The sequence below is a fragment of the Lontra canadensis genome, unplaced genomic scaffold (genome assembly GCF_010015895.1).
Source record: "Lontra canadensis isolate GAN:19392208 unplaced genomic scaffold, GSC_riverotter_1.0 scaffold80, whole genome shotgun sequence".
Classification (NCBI taxonomy): Eukaryota; Metazoa; Chordata; class Mammalia; order Carnivora; family Mustelidae; genus Lontra; species Lontra canadensis.
This window is the reverse complement of record NW_022631074.1, coordinates 4,192,078-4,216,497: the sequence shown is the minus strand read 5'-3', so window position 1 is coordinate 4,216,497 and position 24,420 is coordinate 4,192,078. Positions and strand designations below refer to the sequence as shown.

At 34.6% G+C, this 24,420-nt stretch overlaps 1 protein-coding gene across 3 annotated transcripts in view; it reads right to left on the bottom strand.

Annotated features, from left to right (window-relative positions):
* The window catches only part of ZNF654 (zinc finger protein 654), an 80,974-nt gene that overhangs the window by 14,817 nt on the left and 41,737 nt on the right, over positions 1-24,420 (bottom strand). For 2 of the 3 annotated variants that reach the window (XM_032882216.1, XM_032882218.1), the window contains exons 3-6: positions 21,192-21,273; positions 8,613-8,748; positions 5,772-5,974; positions 4,960-5,099 (exon numbers count right to left, since the gene is read on the bottom strand). In XM_032882216.1, coding sequence (XP_032738107.1) covers positions 4,960-5,099; positions 5,772-5,974; positions 8,613-8,748; positions 21,192-21,273 — 561 coding nt within the window. Of the gene's footprint in view, positions 1-4,959; positions 5,100-5,771; positions 5,975-8,612; positions 8,749-21,191; positions 21,274-24,420 lie in introns of those variants that run through there. The other variant, XM_032882219.1, reaches the window with a different exon arrangement.

Genomic DNA, 24,420 nt, shown 5'->3' with positions numbered 1-24,420 from the left:
AAAAATAGAGACATTTAACAAAGGGAACTACCACTCCCCAACACTGTGCACTGCAGTGGGGAGTAGTACTGAGGGTCTGTGAACAGATTCATTTGCGCGCACACGCGCGCACACACGCACACACACACACAGAGCTGCAGTTTAAAAGGGTAACTAGAATATAAGGGATCTATCCCTAGAACTCTGCCAAACGTCAGGAGATGGCTGGAACACTCTCTCTAGGTCAGTGGGGCTGTCAAGCACCAGTTTACATTCCCCAACCACCTTGACAGCATGGATAGGAACATGGTCCAGGCAATCTACCACCTCTACCCATACCAGCCCCAACTGTCCCACTGGCAGCTCCAGTGTAGTGCCCACCAGGACACCTGTGTCAGTGTTCACTATAGCTCCAGACTACTTGACAAGGTAACACAGGCACAAAGCACCATGCAATACTCCAGGCCCACACCACTACAGCTCCAGACAACTTGCCAGGGCACCCCTGGAGCACAGCATCCCAGGGCATCGTAGTCCAACCCGCTTCTGCTCCGGATGCCCCAGGAGGGCAACCCCCTACACAGAGTATCCTAGGACACCCCAGGCTGTACCCACTTTACCATCTACTGTCACCCTCAACACAGGAGAGCACTGGGACTACCCTGTACCCACTTCAGCTTCAGCTGTTCTACCAGTGTAGCTTCTGTGCAGAGAACCCCAGCATCACCCCAGTCTATAGCCACTTCAGCTCCGCCCTTCCCACCAGCAAGTCCCCAGTACACAGGGCACCAGCCACAGCTCTAGCTAGCTAGCCAAAGACACCAGGCACACACAATCTATATAAGAGATGACCAGATACAAGATCATTCCTTCAAGTGTAGAAGCAGCTGTTTCACCTAATCCATAGAAACAAAAACAGAATGTCAAGCAAATGAGGAGACAGAGGAATATGCTCCAAATGAAAGAACAAGGGGGAAAAAAAAACCCTCAGAAAAAGAACTAAATGAAACAGATAAGTGATCCGGCTGATAAAGAGTTCAAAGTAATGGTACAAATATGCTCACCAGACTGGAGAGAGGAGTGGATGAACTCAGTGACAATTTCATCAAAGAAATAGAAAATATAAAAGAAGAACCAATCAGTGTTAGAAAGTATAAAAACTGAAGTGTAAAATACATTAGAGGGAATCAACAGATTAGTGAAAGCAGAACAGAGCAGCAGTCTAAAAGATAGGATAATAGAAAGCACCCAAGCTGAATAGCAAAAAAAAAAAAGAGTTTTGAAAAACAAGGATAAGGGATGTCTTAGATAACACCAAGCAAACATTTACGTTTTAAGAGTCCTAGAAGGAGGAGAGAAAGGGGCAGAGAACTTACATGAAGAAATAATAGCTGACAACATCCAGGTTCAGGAAGCACAGAGTTTGAAACAAGACGAACCCAAGGAGGTCCACACCACTACACATAATAATTAAAATGTCAAAGAGGAAGATAAAAAAAGTACAGTTCCTTACCCAGAACAATGCAATTAAAAGCTCTGAGAGTAGGCAAGAAAACCTGCTTTAAATAACAAGCCCTCTGTGTGACTTTATGTTTACTAAAGTTTTTAAAGAGCTACTTGATACTAGAATGACAGATTTTAAATTCCTTACAGTTGCTTAGTGCATGTACCTATTTATAATTGTTTGTGTAAATGGTGGGGTTGAGGAGCAATGGATGAGGTCGAAAAGTGCTAACGTTTGACAGACCTGGTAGTCTGGAAACTAGTAATGAAAATGAGAAATTTTCTTGAGGTAGGGAGTGTGGCTATTGGGAGAGTAGAGGGAAGATATATAAACAAGCACTGGTAACTGAAATGTCTTGTTTATGGTGCTTGGTGACTGTGGTTCACTACCTAACTCTGTCTGTGAAGTAAACCTTGCTATGGTGATAGTTTTCAAAAACTATTATAAGAAATAAACTAGACTGAAGCATAAAATGCAAAATGTATTTAGATTTGACTGATTCCTGAAAGATAAAAATTGCTGTTTTTAGGAGTATGCTATCCTTTTAAAGCCCAAATATCTCCTGACTCACTATTCTGGGTAATTTTTATCACTACCAATCACTCTCAAACCAATCTATAATTTTAACTTAACAAGCTGTAACCACCAGGTTAAACAATTTAAATAAACTAGCAGTTTATTTTATTTCTTAAATTTCTTATCTTCAGTGACATTAGTACTGGAATTTCTCTCTTCAGAAAAATAAACTTTAGGGGCGCCTGGGTGGCACAGTGGGTTAAAGTCTCTGCCTTTGGCTCAGGTCATGATCCCAGGGTCCTGGGATCGAGCCCCGCATCGGGCTCTCTGCTCAGTGTGCAGCCTGCTTCCTCCTCTCTCTGCCTGCCTCTCTGCCTGCCTCTCTGCCTACTTGTGATCTCTGTCTGTCAAATAAATAAATAAAATCTTTAAAAAAAAAATTAAAAAAAAAAAGAAAAATAAACTTTAGATATAGACAATATATAATGAAGGCTTTGTACTCTATTAGAATTTCCCACTAATATTAAGCTTACCTATTAAAGAGAAGGCTAATGAAAAATATCTATTTCAGAATTTAAAATTCAAAAGTACTGATCAAAAAATGCCCATAGCTGGGGAGCCTAGGTGACTGAGTAAGGTCCGACTCTTGATTTTGGCTCAGGTCATGATCTCAGATGAAAACTACAAAACTAATAAATGAAATCAAAGAACTAAATAAATGGATAGCATTCCATGTTTCCATGGATAGGAAACTCAATGTTGTCATTATCAGTTCCAACTTGTCTACAAATTCAATGCAAACCCAATCAAAATCCCACGAGGTTATTTTGTGGGTATCAACAAACAGATTCTCAGGTTTATATTGAGGTAAAAAACCCAGCATAACCAATAGAATATTGAAGAACAAAGTAGGAGGACTGATGATACCCCACTTTTTTTTAAAAGCCAAAATAATAAAGACAATGTTGTACTGGTGAAAGAAAAGACTAATATATCAAGAGAACAGAACAGAGAGCCCAGAAACAGGCCCAAATAAATACAGTCAATTGATCTTTGATAAATGAGCAAAGGCAATACAATGCAAGTTGACGACAGTCTCATCAGCAAATGGTGCTGGAACAACTGGACATCTACATACAAAAAAAAAAAATGAATCTAGAAACACTTTATACCTTTCACAAAGATTAAGTCAAAATGGATCACAGACCTAAAAATAAAATGCAAAACTATCAAACTCCTAGAAGATAATGTAAGAGAACACCTAGATGACCCTGGGTATGGTGATGCCTTTTTAAAACATCACAGTCATGATCCACTAAAGAAATAATTGATAAGCTAGACTTTGTTCAAAAATTAAAAAGAGAATTAAAAACAGACCACAGATTGGAAGATGTTTGTAAAATACGTATCTGATAAAGGGCTACTATCCATAATAGAGAAAAAGACCTTTCAAAACTCAGCAAAAAGAAAACTTATTAATAATTTGATTTAAAATGGGCCAAAAAACTTAACACCTCACCAAAGAAGATATATAGATAATAAAAAACAAGCACATGAAAAGATGCTCCGTATCGTATATCATCAGGGAAATACAGATTAAAACAGGATGCCATGGGGCACCTGGGTGGCTCAGTGGGTTAAAGCCTCTGCCTTCAGCTCAGGTCATGATCTCAGGGTCCTGGGATCGAGCCCCACATTGGGCTCTCTGCTCAGCAGGGAGCCTGCTTCCCTTCCTCTCTCTCTCCACCTGCCTCTCTGCCTACTTGTGATCTCTGTCAAATAAATAAATAAAAATCTTTAAAAATAAAGATTAAAAAAAAAAAAAAAACAGGATGCCATGACACACCTATCAGAATGGCCAAATTCTGGAACACTGACAACTCTCATACATTGCTGGTGGGAAAACAAAACAGTACAGCCACTTTGGAAGAGAAGTTAGGCTTTTTCTTACAAAACTAAACCTGCTCTTATCACACATTTCAGTAATCATGCTCCTTGGTATTTACCTGAAGGATCTGAAAACTTATGTCCACACAAAAACCTGCACAAGGATATTTATAGCTGCTTTATTTCTTTGTAGTTGCCAAAACTCGGAAACAACCAATATATCCTTCAGTAGCTGAATGTATGCATAAACTGTGGCACATCCAGATAATGGAATATTATTCAGGGCTAAAAAGAAATGAGCTATCAAGCTATGAAAAGACATGGTGGAACCTTAAATGCGTATTACTAAATGAAAAAAGCCAATCTGTAAAGGCTATATACTGTATAATTCCAACTATATGATACTGTGGAAAAGGCAAAACAATGACAATAGTAAAAAGATCAGTGGTTTCCAGAGGTGAGGGAGGGGAAGGGAGATAAGAAATGAATAGGTCGAGCACAAAGGAATTTTGGGATAATGAAAATACTCTGTATATTATAATGATGTATTTCATTATACATTTATCCAAACCCATAGATTATATAACACGAATGGTGAACTCTAAGATAAACTATGGATTTTGGGTGGTTATGATATACCACTGTAGGTTCATCTCTGATTTAAAAAAAAAAGTAAAATATTTTTCTGGTGAGTTATGTTTTTTGAGTAATGCTGATAATGGGGGAACTGCATGGATGGGGATGGGGATATAATGAGAAATATCAGTACTCCCCTCTCAATCCTGCTGTGAACCTAAAACAGTTCTAAAAAAAAGTCCTAAAAAACTAACACTCACATATAATTTAAAATACAATTCTTTCGTTATAATACATACTTTAAACATTTACACTGTCAATTACTGGTACATGGTCATTGTCTTTTTTAGGTCTTACAACGAACTGTTGTTTCTCGCACAATAAATTTTTAAAAAGTGACTTTACATTTTCACATAACTTTTTGAAAAACAAAGTCAAGACTCAGCTAACCATTCTCCTTCTGTTCCCCTTCTCAGTTTCCGTATTGGAACACTTACCAGATACAGTACATATCTCCATTCTGGAGTTGTGGAATGAGAAAAGATTCACAGAGTTGCAAGGCTAACACAGTCTTGCCTTCTTTTTCAGTGTTACAGATGATATCAATCCCACTTTTGCAATCAGTTTTCAATAAATGCTATAAAAGGAAAAGAAAAAGCAGTTCATATCAATAAAAATATCTAAAAAGCTAACTGCATTAAATGTGTAGAGTTAACATTCAGGAAAAAAATTAAATTTCTGGTTTTCTTCTACAAAGACAATGATGAATTACACAAATATTTTCATAGTTTCATTATATAGAACCTACAATTTTATGACTATTTTTAATCTCATTAATGTCCACAGCTTGTAGATAAATAAGTTCTATTATTAGGAAAAGATTAATTCTTTCATCTTCAAAAAAAAAAAAAAAACAAAATACAGACAGGAGGATTTAATTTCCTAGTATTTAAAAGGCAAAATACTTCATAAAAATTATTTTAAAAGGTGCTGAAAAAAAAAGTGCTGAAAGTTAACAGAAACTTTTATTAAAAATCCTTCTCGGTTCTTATTTAATCTCTTATCTATCACAAGAAGCTCACCATGAATAATGCTTATTGATGAATGTTTTGTTAATTGCATCATTTGTTAATATCAGATTGTCTAATTCAATAGGAGCTTAAAGAATGATGCCAATGAGAACTCGTCTAGATAATGTAATCTTAAAATCTCTGGTGTTACTACAAAAGGAATTTAACAAGAAAGGGCTATTTTTCTTATTTCTGATAAGGTTAAAATAGTACTAGGCAAACATAATCTCAAACATTACCTCCCGGAATAGCTGATCTTCTACAGGTGACATAAACAGACATGTGAAGAGCGCTTGATGGAAGTACAAGTCTTTGCTGATTTCTGGGTGATTTATACAAGATTTAATAAGAGCCATTGCTTCAGGTATGCGTTCACAAGCAATTAGGTATCTGGCACGTAGTTCAAAGAACAGTGGATTTTCAGAACTTAAATATTTGTTCACTATATTAAAAAGAAAACAGAGTCTTATTACTCTTAAGATTCTCAAGGTTGTCTGAAACTTTACCACTAACATGTGGTTCTAAGTAGTAAGTAGTTATTTAATTAAATAGCATACTCCTTAGTAGGAATTTATTTGTGACAAGAATACTCAGTTATATAATTGGAAAAAGAGAAATAAGAGGAACACCAAAACAGTGCTTAAGAACTATTAATTTCTTTACAGTCTAAAAAGTGAAAAAATTTTAAAAAGAAAATAAAATGAAATATTCTCTTTTCAGTTCACTAATATGTTAAAATGTTTCAGATAATATGGGGTCTGGAATTTCAAGTCTATTATGTACTTTTTTTTTTACTGCCTAATATTTTCACTACTATAAGATTAAAAGGCTGACTCCTATCATTAAACCACACTGATTTAGATTAATTACAGAGAAAAGTAATTTGAATTAATGAAAATGTAATATATTTTATTACTTTTTAACAAAAAATTAAGTCGAAAATAGTGCCAAATAGAACTGCTTACTAATATATGCTCAGGTGTCACTAAGAATAATTATTAATTAATACTTTTTCTTTTACACAATTTAAAAATCTATAAACATCTTTTATCTATAATCTACAAACTAAGTTTATTTAGACCTAACAACAACCTATGACAGGTATCATATCATAGTACTTCTTTAACAGATCACAAAACTGAGTCTCAGAGAGGTCAAATGACTTGCCCAAGGACAAAGAGTAAGGGGTAGAACAGGAACAGGGATCCATATTTCAAATCCAAAGTATTTTTATTAGTTGTGATGTTTAATCAGTAGCTCCTAAAATGCCTATGAGTAATGTTTTATTTGGGCTTCAACATTTGCCTTTCAGTTCTGTTTACTGTATATGATATAAGCAGACAGTGATTTGTATAATTAATGCAAAGATAAACTTCGGACTGGTCTTCACCCTAAAAGTCACCAACTAGAGGAGAGTCATCCATATTTATCAGACACTAGAGCAGCTTTTCCCAAAGTGAAGTATTTTAGTGGAAGTATGAAAGTATGTACATAAGGTATGTACAAAGTATGGGAGTATGTACATAAGGACTAGAGAGAGAGAGATGCCAAAAGCCCTTATACCAACCAAAAACAGAAATGTTCCAGCTCTGTCAGAGAAACCTCAAAGCTTCCCTAAAAGTCCGATCTTCTTCTCTGTTCTCACTCTTTTTGAAACTGTCTCGCTCCTGTCTGCTCTGGCCACATTTCCCAGTCTCCTCATAGTTCTCCTCAGTCTGTCACCCTTGCCTTCCCTATATGGACTCTTAATACTTTTCCTCAATGGTCCAACTCTTTCTCTTCAGTTCCAACTTCCTCCCTCCTCAGTTTTTTATTCCTTCTGAAACCCTCACATCAAGTTCCAGTCTCCTTTGTATCCCCTGGGTATTTACCACTAAACCAGTATCATATCTACCGTAGCCTCCTTACCCACCACTTTGCACTACTTCTGGTCTTCTGTCTTTCTTCATCTTCTCCCATATCTGTCACAGTCCTCCACATTTGTATCTGGGGTTGGCTTGCTCTTAAGCTGCACAAGCATAGCCCCTTCTCCACTCAGCTCTACTCAAAGACCCCCACCCCCCAACCCTTAACCTGAGACAAATGGAAAGATCCTAACCTGCTTAGCATAAAATGTGATGTGGAGTAAGGTCCAGACCAAGGTCTGAATGGTTCCAAGGTCTGAATGGTTCCAAGGCTAGAAGTCTTGTCTTTTCCCTCTGGCCATCTTACAACTGCACTTCATGGGCTCTCTATGCCTTCAAATGTTCTCCATACATTTTTGCTTATACTACTGTTGAGTTTACATTCTAAATTTGGTGACCAAAATGTTCTGGGGCTCAGGAATAATATGGCAAACATTTTTAAAAAGAATAAACTAGAAGTAATTGACAGAGCCTATTGTCTCAAAGGAAATTCTGGCCCACAGGAAATACTGCAGATCTAGGTTGAAGAGGAGTTGAAGTCAAAGAAGTACGCAGGGCATTAAGGGGAACTTCCATTAATGGATGAAGTTTGGGAAATACTGCTCCAGAGTGTTTGGAATTGAAATTTACTTATTCATTCAAACAGTCACACATTCATTTAATGCATTCATCATGTGGTCATTCATTCAGTTAACAAATATTTATATAGAGCACCTACTCTGTCCCACCTACTCTGGGCTGGGTAGAGGATATGCAGTAGTGGTGATAAAAACTGGCAGAGTTCCAACCCTCACAGAGTTTCCTGTATAAGGGAGATTCCATGTGCTTAAGCAGGGTGATTTTTTTAAGGGTGTTTGTTCCTACTTAAATAGATTTTTAAAATATAACAAGTGGCAAAAACAAACTATAAGTAACATCTAGATAGTAAAAGTGTTAACACTCTGAATTCCCATTAGAATAAACGGGAAACTACTGAAAATAAATGTACCTAGTCTGGTGTCAAAAGTCATTCTTGGGCCAGGTTAGTATAACAATTTAAACACACTTCATGTGAAAATACATTACTCTTATTCAGTATTAGAAGATAAAGAAAAATCACTATTACTGCTCTAATTAGAAATAAGTTGCGCTTGCTTCTCACAAATGTTGGTTTGGATTTTGAGTCTCCTGAAGTACCTATCTCCTGAGATGCTGGCTGGGCTTTAAGAACAGCTTGCAACACTGGATCTTCCCATGGGCCACCATCTCTAATGATTCGAGTCACCAGTTCCAGATTCACATTTCCATATCTGCGGAGGTGATTCTGGCATTCCTAGGAGAGAAAAATCATTTTGGCTTTGTGAATTTAAGGGGTTAAAAACTAAACTTGATCATCCTTGTCAATAAAATGACTGATGGTCAATGAGGCAGCTATTAAATTATAAAAGAGAAAGGGTTGCTATAGTAACCTAAGTAGGGTGTCAAAACCCCATCAGTACACAAATAGGCTTTAATGCCAAAGGTTAGGAGTTTTTACATAATTGGACTTAGAAAATCCAATTATAATAGGGATGAAGTGTAACCCAAGGGAAAAACTTAAGGGATGCATCATTTCTAGGAAAAGAATCAGGTTGCGAAATGTAAGGGAAAAACTTACAGGATGCATCATTTCTAGGAAAAGAACCAGGTTGCAAAGACGTAAAACTTAAATGTTGAGTTAAACTTATGTGAGGGCTCTTAAAGCTTCTGTTAACAATGGCAAGCAAGAGCCTGACTATAAAAAGGAGGTAGAGGGTCCCTGTGCAATACAGACTGTGGTTGGCACGTAGACACAGGTCCCCTGCTCTGATCGCAAATGTATACTCTTGAGTAATGCTGGAAGGCTGGAAGATGGAAAGTCTATTGCATTTTGTTGTGTTAGCAGATTTGTAGTCTTGGGATGAACAAATGGCAGACTGAAGGAATGAATCCAACCTATAATACAAAACTTTGCATTCATTTTACGATAAAGATGCACTGATAAATTGGGCATTGACTGATAATTTGTCTATACATTTTCTGGGATTTTTTTAAAAGATGTTTGAAATATTTTTAGAGAATCCATTATATTAGACTCATGATTATATTATGAATTATGTAACAAGTTTAATTTGTAAACAAATCTTAATATTTAGGAGAACTTGGCCAACTGAATTTAAAAATATAACTTATTAGATTTAGATTTATAAAATTTAATTGTTTGATTATGCTTTTTAAATTCATTATACACCTTGGTGGTTGTTTTTGAAAATGTTTCAGGGAATTTAATTTGATAATTTTAAAAGATTAACTGAAAGCCTAGGGAAGGTATGACTAGATTTATTTTTTTAAAATGCATAAACAGGGCTTATAGCCTTAGAAAAGAATTAGATATTGAAATTGGCAATGTTAAAATCTGAAAAAATTGCACATCAATTACAACACAATTGCCAAAATTTCTTTCTGTGCTCAAAAAATCCTTCAGACACTAAAAACATAGTAACCGTTACAAAGCAAAGCTTCAGTATAAAACAATACAACATTACAAATCTTACTTATAACATAAATAATCAGGCTACATATTCAAAGTGGCAATAAACACTTTGCTTTTATATGTCATGTTCTTTCGTCATTTGAATGTTACAAAGTGATACCTATATGCCACTTTTTATTCCTTGTTAAACTACACAAAAAGAGCTTTTATTTGTTTTGTAAGACAATAAGGCAGTAGAAGAAATAACAAGTTTCAAGATAAAGAATCATTTAGTCAAAGAAGTCAAAGGATCATTAAGTCATAACATGAAAGTAAGTTTATCTTCTAAAAGTTATTTAGAGTATTTCCAAATTAAAATGAGCAAGCAAGCAAGCAAACAAAAACTGTCTAAGTAATGGGCAAGTTACTTAACCTCTCTGTGCTCCTTCAGTTAACTCATCTGCAGAACATATACTAGAAACACCTACTTCACAGGATTGTTGTGAGGTTTAAATATACAGTACTGAAAAGTGCTTAGTACAGTGCCTGGCACATAGTAAGCACTTAATAGTATTTCTTCTAGCATTTTTTAACAATTTGGATAAATAATTTATCTTAGCATACCCAAATGCCTTAGCATAAAATTATTTTCTGCATTTCCATGTGTCAGCATGTTATTCACAAAAATAAGGTATGAAGTTTTTGATCAGCAATGATATGTTTTAAACACATGGAACATAGTAAAAATCTGTGGTAACAATTTATAATTTAAAACAATCATCAATTTCAAACCTAAAGGTAAACAAACTTCTAAATTACTCTAGACTCACATACTGCTACCCCTAAAATTCAACTACTGTTAAGCTGGCTTTGGGTCCAATAAAAGCACAAGAGATAAGGTGAGCTGGATGCTAGCCCCGGTATCACTGCTGAGCTTTACCTTTGCTTCTGAGCTCTTGGACAACCCATCGTTCTAGCTGTCTTACAGTAAGTAGGTAAGGTACCAATCATACAACCATTAGCACTGTAGGACCTATACCTGGAATTGAGCTATGTCAAGATACGGTACAATAGATCTATTGCTAATTTCCTAAATATGGCTGGAAAGTAAGAAATACTTGGAGGTCTTGTTAAAAAAAAAAAAAAAACAAAAAACAAAAAACAGATTACCAGGCACCAATTCAAATATACTAAATCAAAATTTCTAGAGGAAAGTCCTGATAAACTGTATATTTAATAAGCCCCACCCCATAGTCAACTCCGGCATACTTTTAAATTATACCTACATTTAGAGTATATTTTCATAAATGCGAATACTAGAAATTATACACTTGTACTCCTATCAACCCTTCTATTAAAAATCAGTCAATTAGCTTAAGTTCATTTTTTTAAGATAAAGATTATAAGGTAGAGTTTTGTTTCTTTGTGTATGTGCACATCTTAAGTCAAGTGCACCATATTTTGGAGACCACTTTTATGAGAAATAGCTCGGGATAGGAAACAGGGATGAAATGAAGATTTCATTTTGGCGTATTTAAAAAGACATGGAATAAAAGAGAACAAGTAAGTCTGTATATATCTTTTGGCTCCCCATTCCTTAAATAATATGGTGGCTTCTATGGATGAAATGTAATTTAAAAGCCTTGAAAGTGGAAAAAAAAAAAAAAAAGGAAGCACTTAAACCACTGTAGAATTCAAAACTTATCTTTCCTATATATACATATTATATATTTTTATAATGTTTAATTAAAAACTTGCACCTATATATTAACCCAATCCTTTATTTAGTCATCTACTATTGTTGATACCACCACACAGTGCTAAATGTAATTCCCTCAGAAACTTTCAACTTTGTGTTTTTGCCAAAGGTAGAGAGAAAACACAACTCCTTCCCTGACTCTTCCTTCAGAATCTATTACTTAATGTATGGGCTTAATGTTTTGTTCAGAAGAATTTTCTTCCCTGAACTTGTTGCCTCTTTAGAACTGGCACCAGTTTTCTGGCCATACCATATACCTGATCTGAACTCTTCTCTGGCAGCTTATAGTGATCAAATTCCTTTTTTTTAATAGCATAAAATTCTTAATGCCCCAACTTCATAATTAAGGAACTCTGGATGTACCTTCCTAACTCATTCACATATTGTATATGAATCCTTTCCTCCAGCTTCATCTCATCCATATCTCTTAGATTCATCATGCACTGTCTTGCTTACCCTTTTTCTCATTATCATTCTCTTTCTCCTTCAACTTCCTATAAACCTTATCTAAACCTTCCCATAAACCATTCTAAATCCTTTCCTATCCTCTCATAGTCCTACTTTTCCCTGAGAAGCCTCTACTAGCTACCTCAATCCATAATAAACTTAATTCCTTCTCCTGCGGTACTGAAAATGAGTACCAGTCCACTCTTCTAGTATTTATCATGTAAAAGGAGGCCCTGAATTATTAAAGGTTGACATCTTACTTCTTAGGTAATTAAAAGCGTCTTCAAACAGAGCCAAGAAAGGAAAGGTATACCAGAGAAGATATATTCTCAATAATTAACTTTTTAATTAAAATAGGGTTTTATGGAATCCATGGAATCAGAAGCACTATGAAGTATTTGTCTTATTTTGAATGAAACGCAGGTTCCAGAGTAAAATTATAGAATACCATGTCAAATTCATTCATAAAATAAGCTGTTATAGCAAATCAAAGCAAAAATATTTTATAAAGGTCTTCAATGTGGTCAGTGTTGTAGAAACAGAGCTTTTAAAATAAAATCTTTACAATACTTTGAAGTAAGATATGATCATATCTTTTATTTATCACATTGTCATTGGTTATCTTATGGCAAAGCATTTCAAAAAGTTGTTTTTTTTTCAGCAAAAGACATCATCACACATGTGCTGTTCTTTTCTGTGGTACGTTCCTAAGGAATATTTATCTCGTGTTTTTAAAAAATAATCATTCTGAGTTTGTCCATATAAAGAAGACAGTATAACAGTGGAAAGGTTACTGCTTTTCAAAAGAAAGTTCTTATGGAGAAAATGATTTAAAATGAATGTTTGGAAGCTGTCTGCATTTTTACATGTTTGCTATTACCAAAAATCAGCATGTCACCTATGTTTGTATATGTGACCTTAAAAAACTTAAACTAGAATTTTTAATTAAAAAACCTTTCAACTGCAGCATTTTAATAGGTTTTCAATTCATATGTTAAAAATGGTATCAAGAAAACACTGATTTCCATAACAACAGAAATTTACTAGACATATTTCAACAACTCTAAATTTGGTGGAAGGAATTTAAAACTGAGTATCATAGTTTACAAGATTTTGTTTAGATCTACCAAAAGGTGTCTTTTTCACCTATGACAGCTATTAAAACCAAGTATCAGAGTAAACTGAACCAAAATCAGACTGAATTATTATATGACCAAGTGTCAAAATTTTTCAAAATAAAACACATTTAGTCACACCTCTGTCATTAGTTTTTACACTGTTGAAACATTATTTTACTTTTATCTTTTTAAAATGTTTCTTACGTTTCATAATGTATAGAATGTTAGTAAATGTACACAAAAAAACAAATACACGTGTATTGATATGTATATATATTTTTAAAACCTAGATGGCTGTCCTATCAGAAGTCTAGAGAGTCCTGGTTTTACATATTATTTGTTCTTACATTGGGTTTGGAATCTAACATAAAACTCACTGTCTTCTACTGATCCTAATATTATGTCAATTTTCTTTATTATCTGATGTACTTCCTCCTGTTATTTCTACTGTTTACACCCTAGTGTAGACCTTTATCTGCTATCATTTAGATAACCACATTAATTTCTTCTTCTCTCTCCTCAATAAATCTTTGGAAGGTCTCAAAATGTTAGGTCACAAAGCATTTTATTAAGATAGCAGTATAAATAAAACATTTCTTTAGGGGCACATGGCTGGCTCAGTTGGAAGAGCATATAACCCTTGATCTCAGGGTCATGAGTTCAAGCCCCATGTACTTAAATAAATAAAACTTTAAAAAAATTTTCTTTAAACCTATTGTTTTGACATCTACATTGCTGCAAATACATGATTATATCAATTCAATTTAAATGGATATTTAAATGTAAGTAACTGTTCCCTGTTTAATACATGATTATATTTTTATACATTTTAAAAATCTTAAGTAGTTAATGAAAAAGTTACTTAAATTAACAATTGGGAGTTTTACCTGAAGGGGAAGTCAATAGTAAGTACAGCACAACCTTTAACTGAGAGCATAACCAAATTTCAGAATCGGTGACTGCCATGCTAATAAAAGCACAACACTACTATTAACATTTTTAAATTGGTAAGGAAATAATATGGCCAACAGAGAAGTGCTATTGTAATGATTCTAACCTGTAAGATAGACCCTGACGCAGAATTAAGGTATATGCAAGATTTACTTGAGTACAGGTTCCCACACAAAGAGAGAAATATAAAATCTTTCAGCAGGAAAGAGCCAGCAGACTTAGTCAAGAACAGGTCACAATACTGGAAATGCTACAGACTGGACAAGTTAATCTCCAATAAACATTACTGAATGGATGGATAAATGAATGAATTTCTGTGTCCTTCATTTCATCATGTGTTTGTTAGACTGGATTTAATGACCTTTAACAGTTCTTTACAGCTAAATTTTCTATGATCTAGTATTTTATCTGGGAAAACATAAAATTAGTACTTCAAGCACTAATATGCTTATAATTCTAGTTATGTATTCGGACACTACAGAATCATCTTTCACTGATCAATGAATGCTTCAATGACTCTAATGCACTTTCAGAGCTATTTTCAAACTATTAATCTTATCATTGATTTTGAAGGCACTTAACATGCCTGCTTCTGACAACACAAAATTTTAAGATGCTCAGAATATAAAATCTTTGTTTATAGTTGCATACTGTGGTATGAATAACTATCAATGCAGTGTCTAGTACCTGCTTTTGAGATGACTGTCATTCCATGTGTCAGGGTATACTGGCCTTTCCTGAGATACACAACTTATGTATGCTGACAGCCTTATCTTTTGGAGGCTTGCTCTTGGTCCCTTGAGCTTAACTGTCTCAAGTTTATTTATTATATTAAGCTTGAAATAACTCTGGCTCTTAAATCTCTTCAAAGTGATCACAGAACTTCAACAGTTGATGTAAAGTGTTTCCTTCTCAGATTATAAAAAAATTACAGAGAAAGTGAAAATATTTCTGAGGGGGTAATATATAAGAATTATTAATAGGAGTAACAATTTCAAACATATAAATGACAGTGAAAAAATATCAACGCTTTACCCATTTCAACACAAAATTTATCTAAGGAATACAGTTTTTTATAAAATGATTTCAGAATCTGAAACTTCAATTTTAACACCAGTCTTTTTCATTCCCAGTGTTAAATATGTGGAATACTTGTCAAGCACGTTTCTTTCACAGATAGTGAAATCTCTTCCCTTATACCTTTCTCACACTTAGGCAGACTTCAATTTCTTTTTTCTACACACTGTCAAAGTAGAATCCACAAGTAAATATTCAGTGGTTTCATCTCATGAATGCATTTGTTGATCTATCCCCCGTCTTACTGTATAGTAGTAACCAACGGACCATGGAGTAAATTTCAGAAAATACACCTCATTGTTTCTTGTTTTTCAGAGTTCAGCAATGATGATACATCTCTAAGAGGGATTTTTTTTTTTTAAAGAAAGAAATGCCTATGGACTTATTTATCCTTCATTTGTATTGGCAAACATATTCATACTAAGGGCTAAGACTACTAAATGCTGTAGACACAGGAGTGAAAGTAGCCCCTGCCCATGAGCTCTAACAGCATAGTTGGAGAGACTTACCAAACCAAAACAGAATAGAGAGGGATTAGTGTTTTAGTAACAGTAGAAAAGCTTGTGGTGGGGGGAGTAGGGTGGCATCATATGCAGTCAAAATGGAATTAAGCAGAGACAGGAGAGAACTTCTACTAGAGAAGAAAAGAATATGTGAACACAATTCTGAAACTGCTCTTCAAAATGTCTTGATATTATTAAGTTGGTATGATCGTATTCTCTAAAAGCATTTTAACCAGTACTACAAAGATGGTTTAAATACCAGGATTAGGACTTAACCAAATTAAGTCTTTGGGCAGCTTATTCCAAGTAGTCTACTTAGTGTATGGCACTACTCTGTATGGTTATATCAGCTTAAGTGCCCCCAAAATATACCTGATTCTTCCTACCTTCCTTACCTCCATCCAATCAATATCATAATCTGAGATTTCGGTTCTGTTATCATGTGTGTGCTTGTATACTCTTTTCCAGAATCATTTCTAACATTAAAGAATTTTCATTACAGCCATATTAACAATAATCTACAAGTTCAGTTTCCTCACATCAGTCCTATTTTTTAATTTTATAACAACTGTATTTATAAATTCTTTGTTTTGACCATTTCTAAATCAGCTGGCATACTTTTTTTTTTTTTTTTCTGATGAAAGTCTTACAGTTGCTTTGTTTTTCTAGGATTTGGGCTATTTCTTTCTGTGCCCTCTCTCATAAACTACAGGCCTTGGCAGCTTATTATTATGTAATATTTTTTCCCTTGAAAAACTCCACAGACATTATTTATTTATTCCAGTGTTTGTTACAGTGGAGAAGTTCACTGCCAGCCTCATTTTATTTTTTCCCTTGTGAGAATCCTGTTTTACATGAGTCCTGCATTTGTAGGAGCTTTCCTTTATCCTGAAAATGGAAGACATTGTACAGTAAGATATGGCTGCATGTAACTATGAAATGAAAATATATTTTTAGAGATCTGTTTCCTTCACTGATTGAGTTTTTTCTGGAGCTAATCTGCTGTTGATCACCTACTTTTAATTTAGAAGTTCCATCTCCATACAGTATTTTAACTCCATACATTCTCTGGAATGGTCCCTTCTTTATAATTTCACTTCCAGTTTCATGGAGGATACCCTGAACTCAACCACAGAAAGAACAAAACTGATCCTTTAATGGTCTTAAACCATGTACTGATGGTAACTGGCATTAATCTCTTTATTCATCTTTACCTAGAATATCTAGAACAGAGAGCTGTTTTACTAACGGGTAGATAGGTCTCTCTGACTCCTTTAAGCTCAACCAAGACAGAAGAGAAAAGGTTAAGTTTACTTTGTTAGATCAATGGCCCATCAGGCAGTAAAGAGGAAGCTACAATGGGAGACAACCATAGCTCTTTGAAAAACTTTCTAACCTCTGGGTATTGGGGCAGGCTGCATTTAGTTTGGGTCATTTTGTCAATGAAAGGAATGCTTTCATGGAGAGCCATACATCCTATTTTGGATATTGATAGCTTAGTCATATCAGTATTCCTGCAGTGTGGGCTCTACTGCATACCTGGGGCATTTTCAGGAAGGACCAACAAGAAGGAGATTGGCCATATACCTAATGGCCCACCATCTGATAATTTCTTCCAGTTTCCACTGTTATAAGCTGATAGGAGTATGGGGCATTACTGGAAAGCATTCAGAAGGCCTCCCCTCTCCCCTATTTAATCACATTCAGTTAATCAAGTACTGTTTGGCTTATCACTTGAGATGGATTCATCCCTGAGGGCTTGATATAGATCCTGATCCTAGTTTCCAACATTCATTAGGAATTCTGTTCTCATGTTATTTTTGTCATTTCATTGGGAATCTAAATTTAATTACATTAATGGGTTTTGGAGACCCAGTGTATGAATTCAATCACAAGCCTATGGAAAGCTCACCAATGAACAGATTAAAAATAATAAGCTGGTAGGCTTCACCATGTAAGAAATGTATCATCATCTTTGAGGTAAAGAAAAACTACTGAAGACAAAAATTAAGAAATCAAACTTTTAGAAGTCAACAAATGGAACACCTGGCTCTAAGAATGAAACTTTCTCTTGGAATAAGGTAGAGGAAAAATTACAGTCAGTCAGTAACAAGATTTAAAATTTCTACTTGAGCAACTCAGATTTTAGGAGATCAGAAATTCATTAAAGAAAAGAGTTATCTTAAGAATAAACCTAAGGGCCAGGTTTTGGTCTTACTGTGAAAACAGAAATCCAGGTAGTATGACTTCAGAGCCCACACCCTGATAGGAGGGATAATTAACTCAAATCCAGCAAAGAATGTTAATCCCTTGTTAACTCAAAATTGTGGTGTGGGGACAAGCACCACAGTCATCACTTCTGAGCATGACAGAAATGCAGACTCTCAGGCTCCCCACTCCAGAACTACTGAATCAATATCTGCATTTTAGCAAGATTCCCAGGTATATTACAGTATGAGCAACATTATGTTTGTCCTACTTACAGTAGAAGAGAAAGCGCAAGCTCTTAAGCTTGTACAAATCTTTATGAAAGATGGACAGTAATGAACCACTCGAGGAAATATGGTTTGCATTAGAAAATATAAAAACATTCCAAAAAGTGACATTGGGATTATCACTTGACTAGCAGAGGTAAGTCAAAAGCCTGGGGAATTTACAGAGTTTAGCAAATGCAGAAGTTTCAGTAAGTGTACCTGATGAACTACATGTTGGCCCTTTGTGCATGGCTAAGAAAACACCAAGTAGCCACAGCTCAGTTCAGAAAATGGAGGATGAAAGATGATGCAATCTCTCCTGGGAGGCAGGAGTTAGAGGATTAAGAAAATTCAGAGTAGGAAGAAAGAAGGTGGAAGTAAGAGTCATAGCAATGAAAGTGGCAGAAGTGGCATAGAGATTTTAAAAACGAAAGAGAACAAAAGGAGGGGTGGTTTTAGCAATTGAGTAGGAGACAGGAAACAGTACAAAAACAAGAACTCTTCCCTGAGGAATTATTTTGAAACTGAATTGAAAACCCTGCTCAAAAAAAAAAAAAAAAAAAATCCTTCACAGATGTTATGATTTCACACATTTAAAACATAATTCAAATATTGTCTTTCATCTACTTTACAAACACTTCAGCAGTTCCCATTATCAGTGCTCGGTTAACATCTTCATAAGGCATTTCTTGACTATCTCATTTAAAACTGAAATTCCCTTCCCCAATACCACCATGCCAGCATTCCCTATCTCCCTGGCCTGCTTCATTTTCCTATGAGTCATTTGTCACTTTCAAAATACTCCCAAATATATGAAGATTTGATTTATTGTCTTTCTGTCTTTATACTAGAATTAATTTCCACAATAGGAGGGTTTTTTTCTGGTTTTGCTTACTACTGTTTTTCCCAGGGCTTAGTGCCTAGCATATACTGGTAACCAAGTAAGTATTTGCCTAGTAAAAATTCAAGAATGGAATGCCAAAAACACAAGTGTCAAGGAAAAGTGGAATGGAAAATTACAAAAGTTTAAATACTGAATATAGACTTTGGAGTGTAAACTTCATAATGGGGCACCTGGTTGGTTCAGTTGGAAAAGCATAGGACTCTTGAGGTCATGAGTTCAAGCCCCATACAGAGTATAGAGATTACTAAAAAAATAAATAAATAAATAAACTTTAAAAAAAAAAGCTCCATGAAAACAGGTATTTTTACTTCTTTTGCTAAATATAAGAATGGATAAAGTATAATGTTTAATATAATATACTTTGTTTTACTGATTCTAAGACATTTTTTTCCTATTTCTACAACTCTAAAATCAGAATATGCTTTATAGTCAATGCTGTCTTAGAATCCAAGTCAGCCTGGTAATGATCACAATGTAGTTGTCATTTTGTATCCATGGACATTCAAAGAGACAGCATGAAAACTGGCAAAAAGGTATACTGGTGACTCAATAAAATCCAACAGACTAGCATTCTTTGAATTTGTGGGAAGCAAATGGTAAGGAAAGGGTATAGAGCAATTAATATAATTTAACAGTACTCTGAAGCAGAAGTCAAAAGCTGGCTGATTAAACAGAACCATAAAACCAGCTTAAGCTTTTAAAAGCCTAGTGCCAATAGCTTTTAGCTTGTTTATCAACTATTTTAAGAAATGCTACCTCATCAACACTTTTGATGCCACTGAAGACAAAATGGTAGAGAGAAAGAGAGTGACTGAGTGGAAAAAACAAATCTAGAGTCAGATTCTGAATGTGAAGAAGTTTAGATATATCTTAGACAATGAAGTCAGCTTCTAATTTTCCTATGTCTACGTATGCACCAGAGTGCACAATCATAAAAATCTATTTTAATTCAGCCTAAAAGATTTATTTCAAAAATACAAAATAAATATTCTAGGTGAGAGAAAGCACTGCATGACTTTTCTGTTATTATGCTGATCTCCTTCCTAAAGATGGACAATACTCCTAGTTGACCTAAAGCCTCTCGTTAATGCATCACAGGAATAAATTTAATGTCTAAAGACTTCACCCCTAGAGGGAGCTCAAACTACATCTTCTTCCTTTATTCCACCCCAGAGAATGATGATGACATACTAGTTAGCCAGAGTACTAGATAACTGCTTCCCAAGTATATGGTAAAAAGATCAGGGCGCCTGGGTGGCTCAGTGGGTTAAAGCCTCTGCCTTTGGCTCAGGTCATGATCTCAGGGTCCTGGGATAGAGTCCCACATTGGGTCTCTGCTCGGCAGGGAGCCTGCTTCCCCCTACCCTCCCAGCCTGCCTCTCTGCCTACTTGTGATCTCTGTCCAAAAAAAAAAAAAATTTAAAAAAAGATCAAATATCAAATGTTCTTGCATCTACAGGTCTTTTTTTGTTTGTTTTTGTTTTGTTGCATCTACAGGTCTTTGGATCTTTGTCATGCTCTTCCAGATTTACTTTCTCCTCTCATATAGCATGTGTAAAAAAAAAAAAAAAAAAAAAATTGCTTCTTATCTTGGGAAGGCTATTGAGAAAACAAATAAATATATGAGAAAATCAGGATACATCCAAAGGGAAAAGGGACATGGGACAAGCAGCCTGCTTTTAGGCTAGGCAAGAAGAGTCCTTTATTACTAGGACTGAGTTCTACATGGGGCTTTGAAACCAAAGCCTATAGCAATAAAATATGTGAGTATATGTGTAAGATGTGCTTAGGAATCTACAAGGGTGGTAGAAGCAAGCTCTGGTCTAGCAAATGTGGAACTGGAATGTTAACTTGAACTGCTTTTAGAAATACAGCTAAAAGTTAATTTTAAGAATCTTCTTTTTCTGCTAGTAAAATATATAGGATCCTAACCATTGCCATCTTAGTAAATATAAAAACTTAAAAGCAATAAATAATCAATATACCATTTTTAGGGGAAGAATAAGGCATGTGTTAAATGTACACAAAATGTGAAGGACTACGTTGTTTTACCTGGAATGATCCGAGAATATCCTTTAAGGGCTCTTCATAAAACTCATCTCTTCCAAAGAACAGCAGCAATTCAAAGAAGCTCCTAGAAAGAACAAGTGAATAATAACTTCTGTTGTTTCTTTAGGGTTTTTTTTTTTTTTTGCCCCAATTTAAAATATTCTCAAGAGATAAAAACTATGTAATATCAGATATTTAGTTTTTAAATAGCCAGACTTGAATCATTACACTGATCATTTAAGATTCATGTTAAGTTTTCAGTAAACTTTTAAGTGTCCTCAAAGAAAATACAAAGAAATATACTAAAGTTCTAGAACTATAAAATGAACAATTACATTACTCATGCCTACCAGTGTTCACAATGCAAAAAAAAAAAAAATGCAATGTTATATCAAGTGGCAAAAATGTTGCTACACATGTCAAGATGATTTAAAATGGGTCCAGCTTCACCCTGTACAATGGGCCCCTAAGAAAATTCAAAATCTAATTTTCTTCAGATGGATATAAAGGATGGAAAATTAACATGGAAGTATAAGAAAATTAGAGAGTCACCATGAAACTCTCAGGCAACATTTATATTATAGTATTATCACCAATTAGATATCTAATAAACAACACATGGGTTCTCAAATTCTGGGCTTACCTTGATTATCCCACTCATAACAGACTGCTCAAAAATCTGTGGTTCCTCCTTTTTAAATAATTGTTTTTGGAAAACACTGTTACTAAATATTTTGTGTTTTTAATAATTTATACTTCATATAAGAAGATATATGACTTATTTCCTAACCACGAACATGAAAAACTATGGAAATTATTTAGTATTACTTAGCAGTCCTAAAGTAGAAGGAATGACAAATAACTCAGAATCTTTAGATTTTAATTACCTACAAGATCTTCAACTAGGAATACCCAAAGTTGTATTTTTTTACTCACTTTTTGCCTTTAATCCAAACTAATCTCTAAGAATGAAGCTTTTTAGAATGCAAACATGAGACTATATAGTTTTTAAAAATTATATAAAAGCCCCAAGTATTACAGTAATTACAAAGACTTCTAAATATAACATAATAATCATGCCCCATATTTTATAAAACTTTACTTAAAATTTTTAAGTGTCAACAGACCAAAAACTACAAAAGCAGTCAAAGCAAAATGATACACCAAGAATCTCTGTTAAAAAGCTTAAACAAGTAACAGGATCTACACTGGGCATGGAGCCCAATGCAGGGCTTGAACTCATGACTCTCAGAAAAAGACCTGAGCTAAGATCAACAGTCGCTAAGATTGAGTTGGACACAACCCAATGAGCCACCCAGACACCCCTGAAGAATTAATTTTTTAAAAAATTAACCACCTGGTAAAACACAGAGAGGACTACCTCACACACACAAAAAAACCACAAGTGAATTTTTTTTTTTAATATGAAAAGATGTTCTACTTTATTCAAGTAAGTGATGAAATACCTTTTCTATCATATTTACAAAAATGAAAATGTTGATATATTTTACAATGGTTCTGATGTAGAGAAATAGGCTCTGATATCTTGTTGGAGGGATGGTAAGAGGTACTACCTCTCTTAAAGGGCAACACAGCAGTAGTCATCAGAAAATTTACAATACGCACATGATCATTTGACTTAGCAATTCCACTTACAAAAGCAAATCAGCCAAATATACACAAATCAGCTCAAAGACATTGAGGGACATGCACCCACAAATGATTTGTAATAGCAAAAGAATAGAAACATGCTAATTGTCTACCACAGGGGACTGGGAAAATAAATTACAATACACCCAGACAATGAAATATAATGCAAATGTTAATGAGAATATTAGAGAGAATACACTTAAATCTATATGAATAGATAATGGGAAAATTCTAAGATATACTGTTAAGAAAAAATGCAGAAATATATTAATTACATTATCATTTGTGTGATAGGATGGAGAGGATAGAGGGCATAAGAATACCAATGCATATTGTCAAACTATCTAGACAGATATGCAATAAACTGGTAAAAGCAGTTGAGTCCACATGAGTAAAACAGAACTTGGGGGCCAAGAATGTAAAGAATTATTTGTCATTTTTAACCCTTCTAAAATTACTTATTTTACTATCAATGAATATGAAAAAAGCCCCATCAATGTACCTCTGGAATCTTCTCTATCCCTATTAAGCCATTAATTAACATCTACATCATCTTTAAACTTCTAACAGACTCTTCCTATCTCCAGTCTTGCTATTCCACACTTACTTAAAAGTACATATTTAATACAGCTGCCATTGTTATCATCCTAAAACACAGAATGATTTGACTACTTAACAGACTTTACAAACTGCTGTTTGGATTGTGTCATCTAAAGTGAAGACTGTCAGCTGACACACTTACTTTGTATGGATAAAATATTTTTTTAAATATTTTAATTAGTTGCTAATATTTAAATTTTATTTATTTATTAAAATACAAAAATATTGCTACTTCAGATTAAATCTAGGTTTCTCTGGGCTCCTAAAAAACAGGAACCCCTATACCACAGGGTTTGCATCTCTCTATGATAAAATAAGCTGAGCAATTACTGCCTTTACACAGAACATGAACCTCCTTTCCAACCCGCCAGTCTCCATCCACCTCTCCCACATACTAGCTGCTTATTTTTTTACTATCATTCCCTTCCCATTCCATTTAAGTATTTGAGATTGTTAATCTAGAGCAGGCAATACAAATTCCTTGTCATGATATAAGAACTTTCATGTCTGATTCAAAACTATACTTACACACATAGCTTTTATCAGAAATTTCATGCTCTCCAATCACAGCAAGCTTCTTCCCATTTCCTTAACTTCTATGCTTTTAAGGTCTTTGGATCTGTTGCTTCCTCCAGACCTATTTACACAATTTCACCTAAGAATCTGGTCTAAAATGCCCTTCTTTCTCTCCAAGTATATAGCTAATTCTGTACTATCATAGTATTGTATTTTACAAATATATTATAACCTGTTGAAACAGAGGCGTTAAATTTGCACAAAGTAGAAGGGAAAGGGATTGTATCATTATGTTGAGTAGAAGAGTATTGACTGGTAGGGCAATTAGTCGTATTAAAAGAGGAAGAGAGATAATAAAGGCTTTTAGCAGAAATAAAATGTGCTATGAAATATATTTAGATAACAGTATGCAGTCACAATGTGACCTTGTACAGAATGCAAAAAAATATGCAGAATTATATGTCTG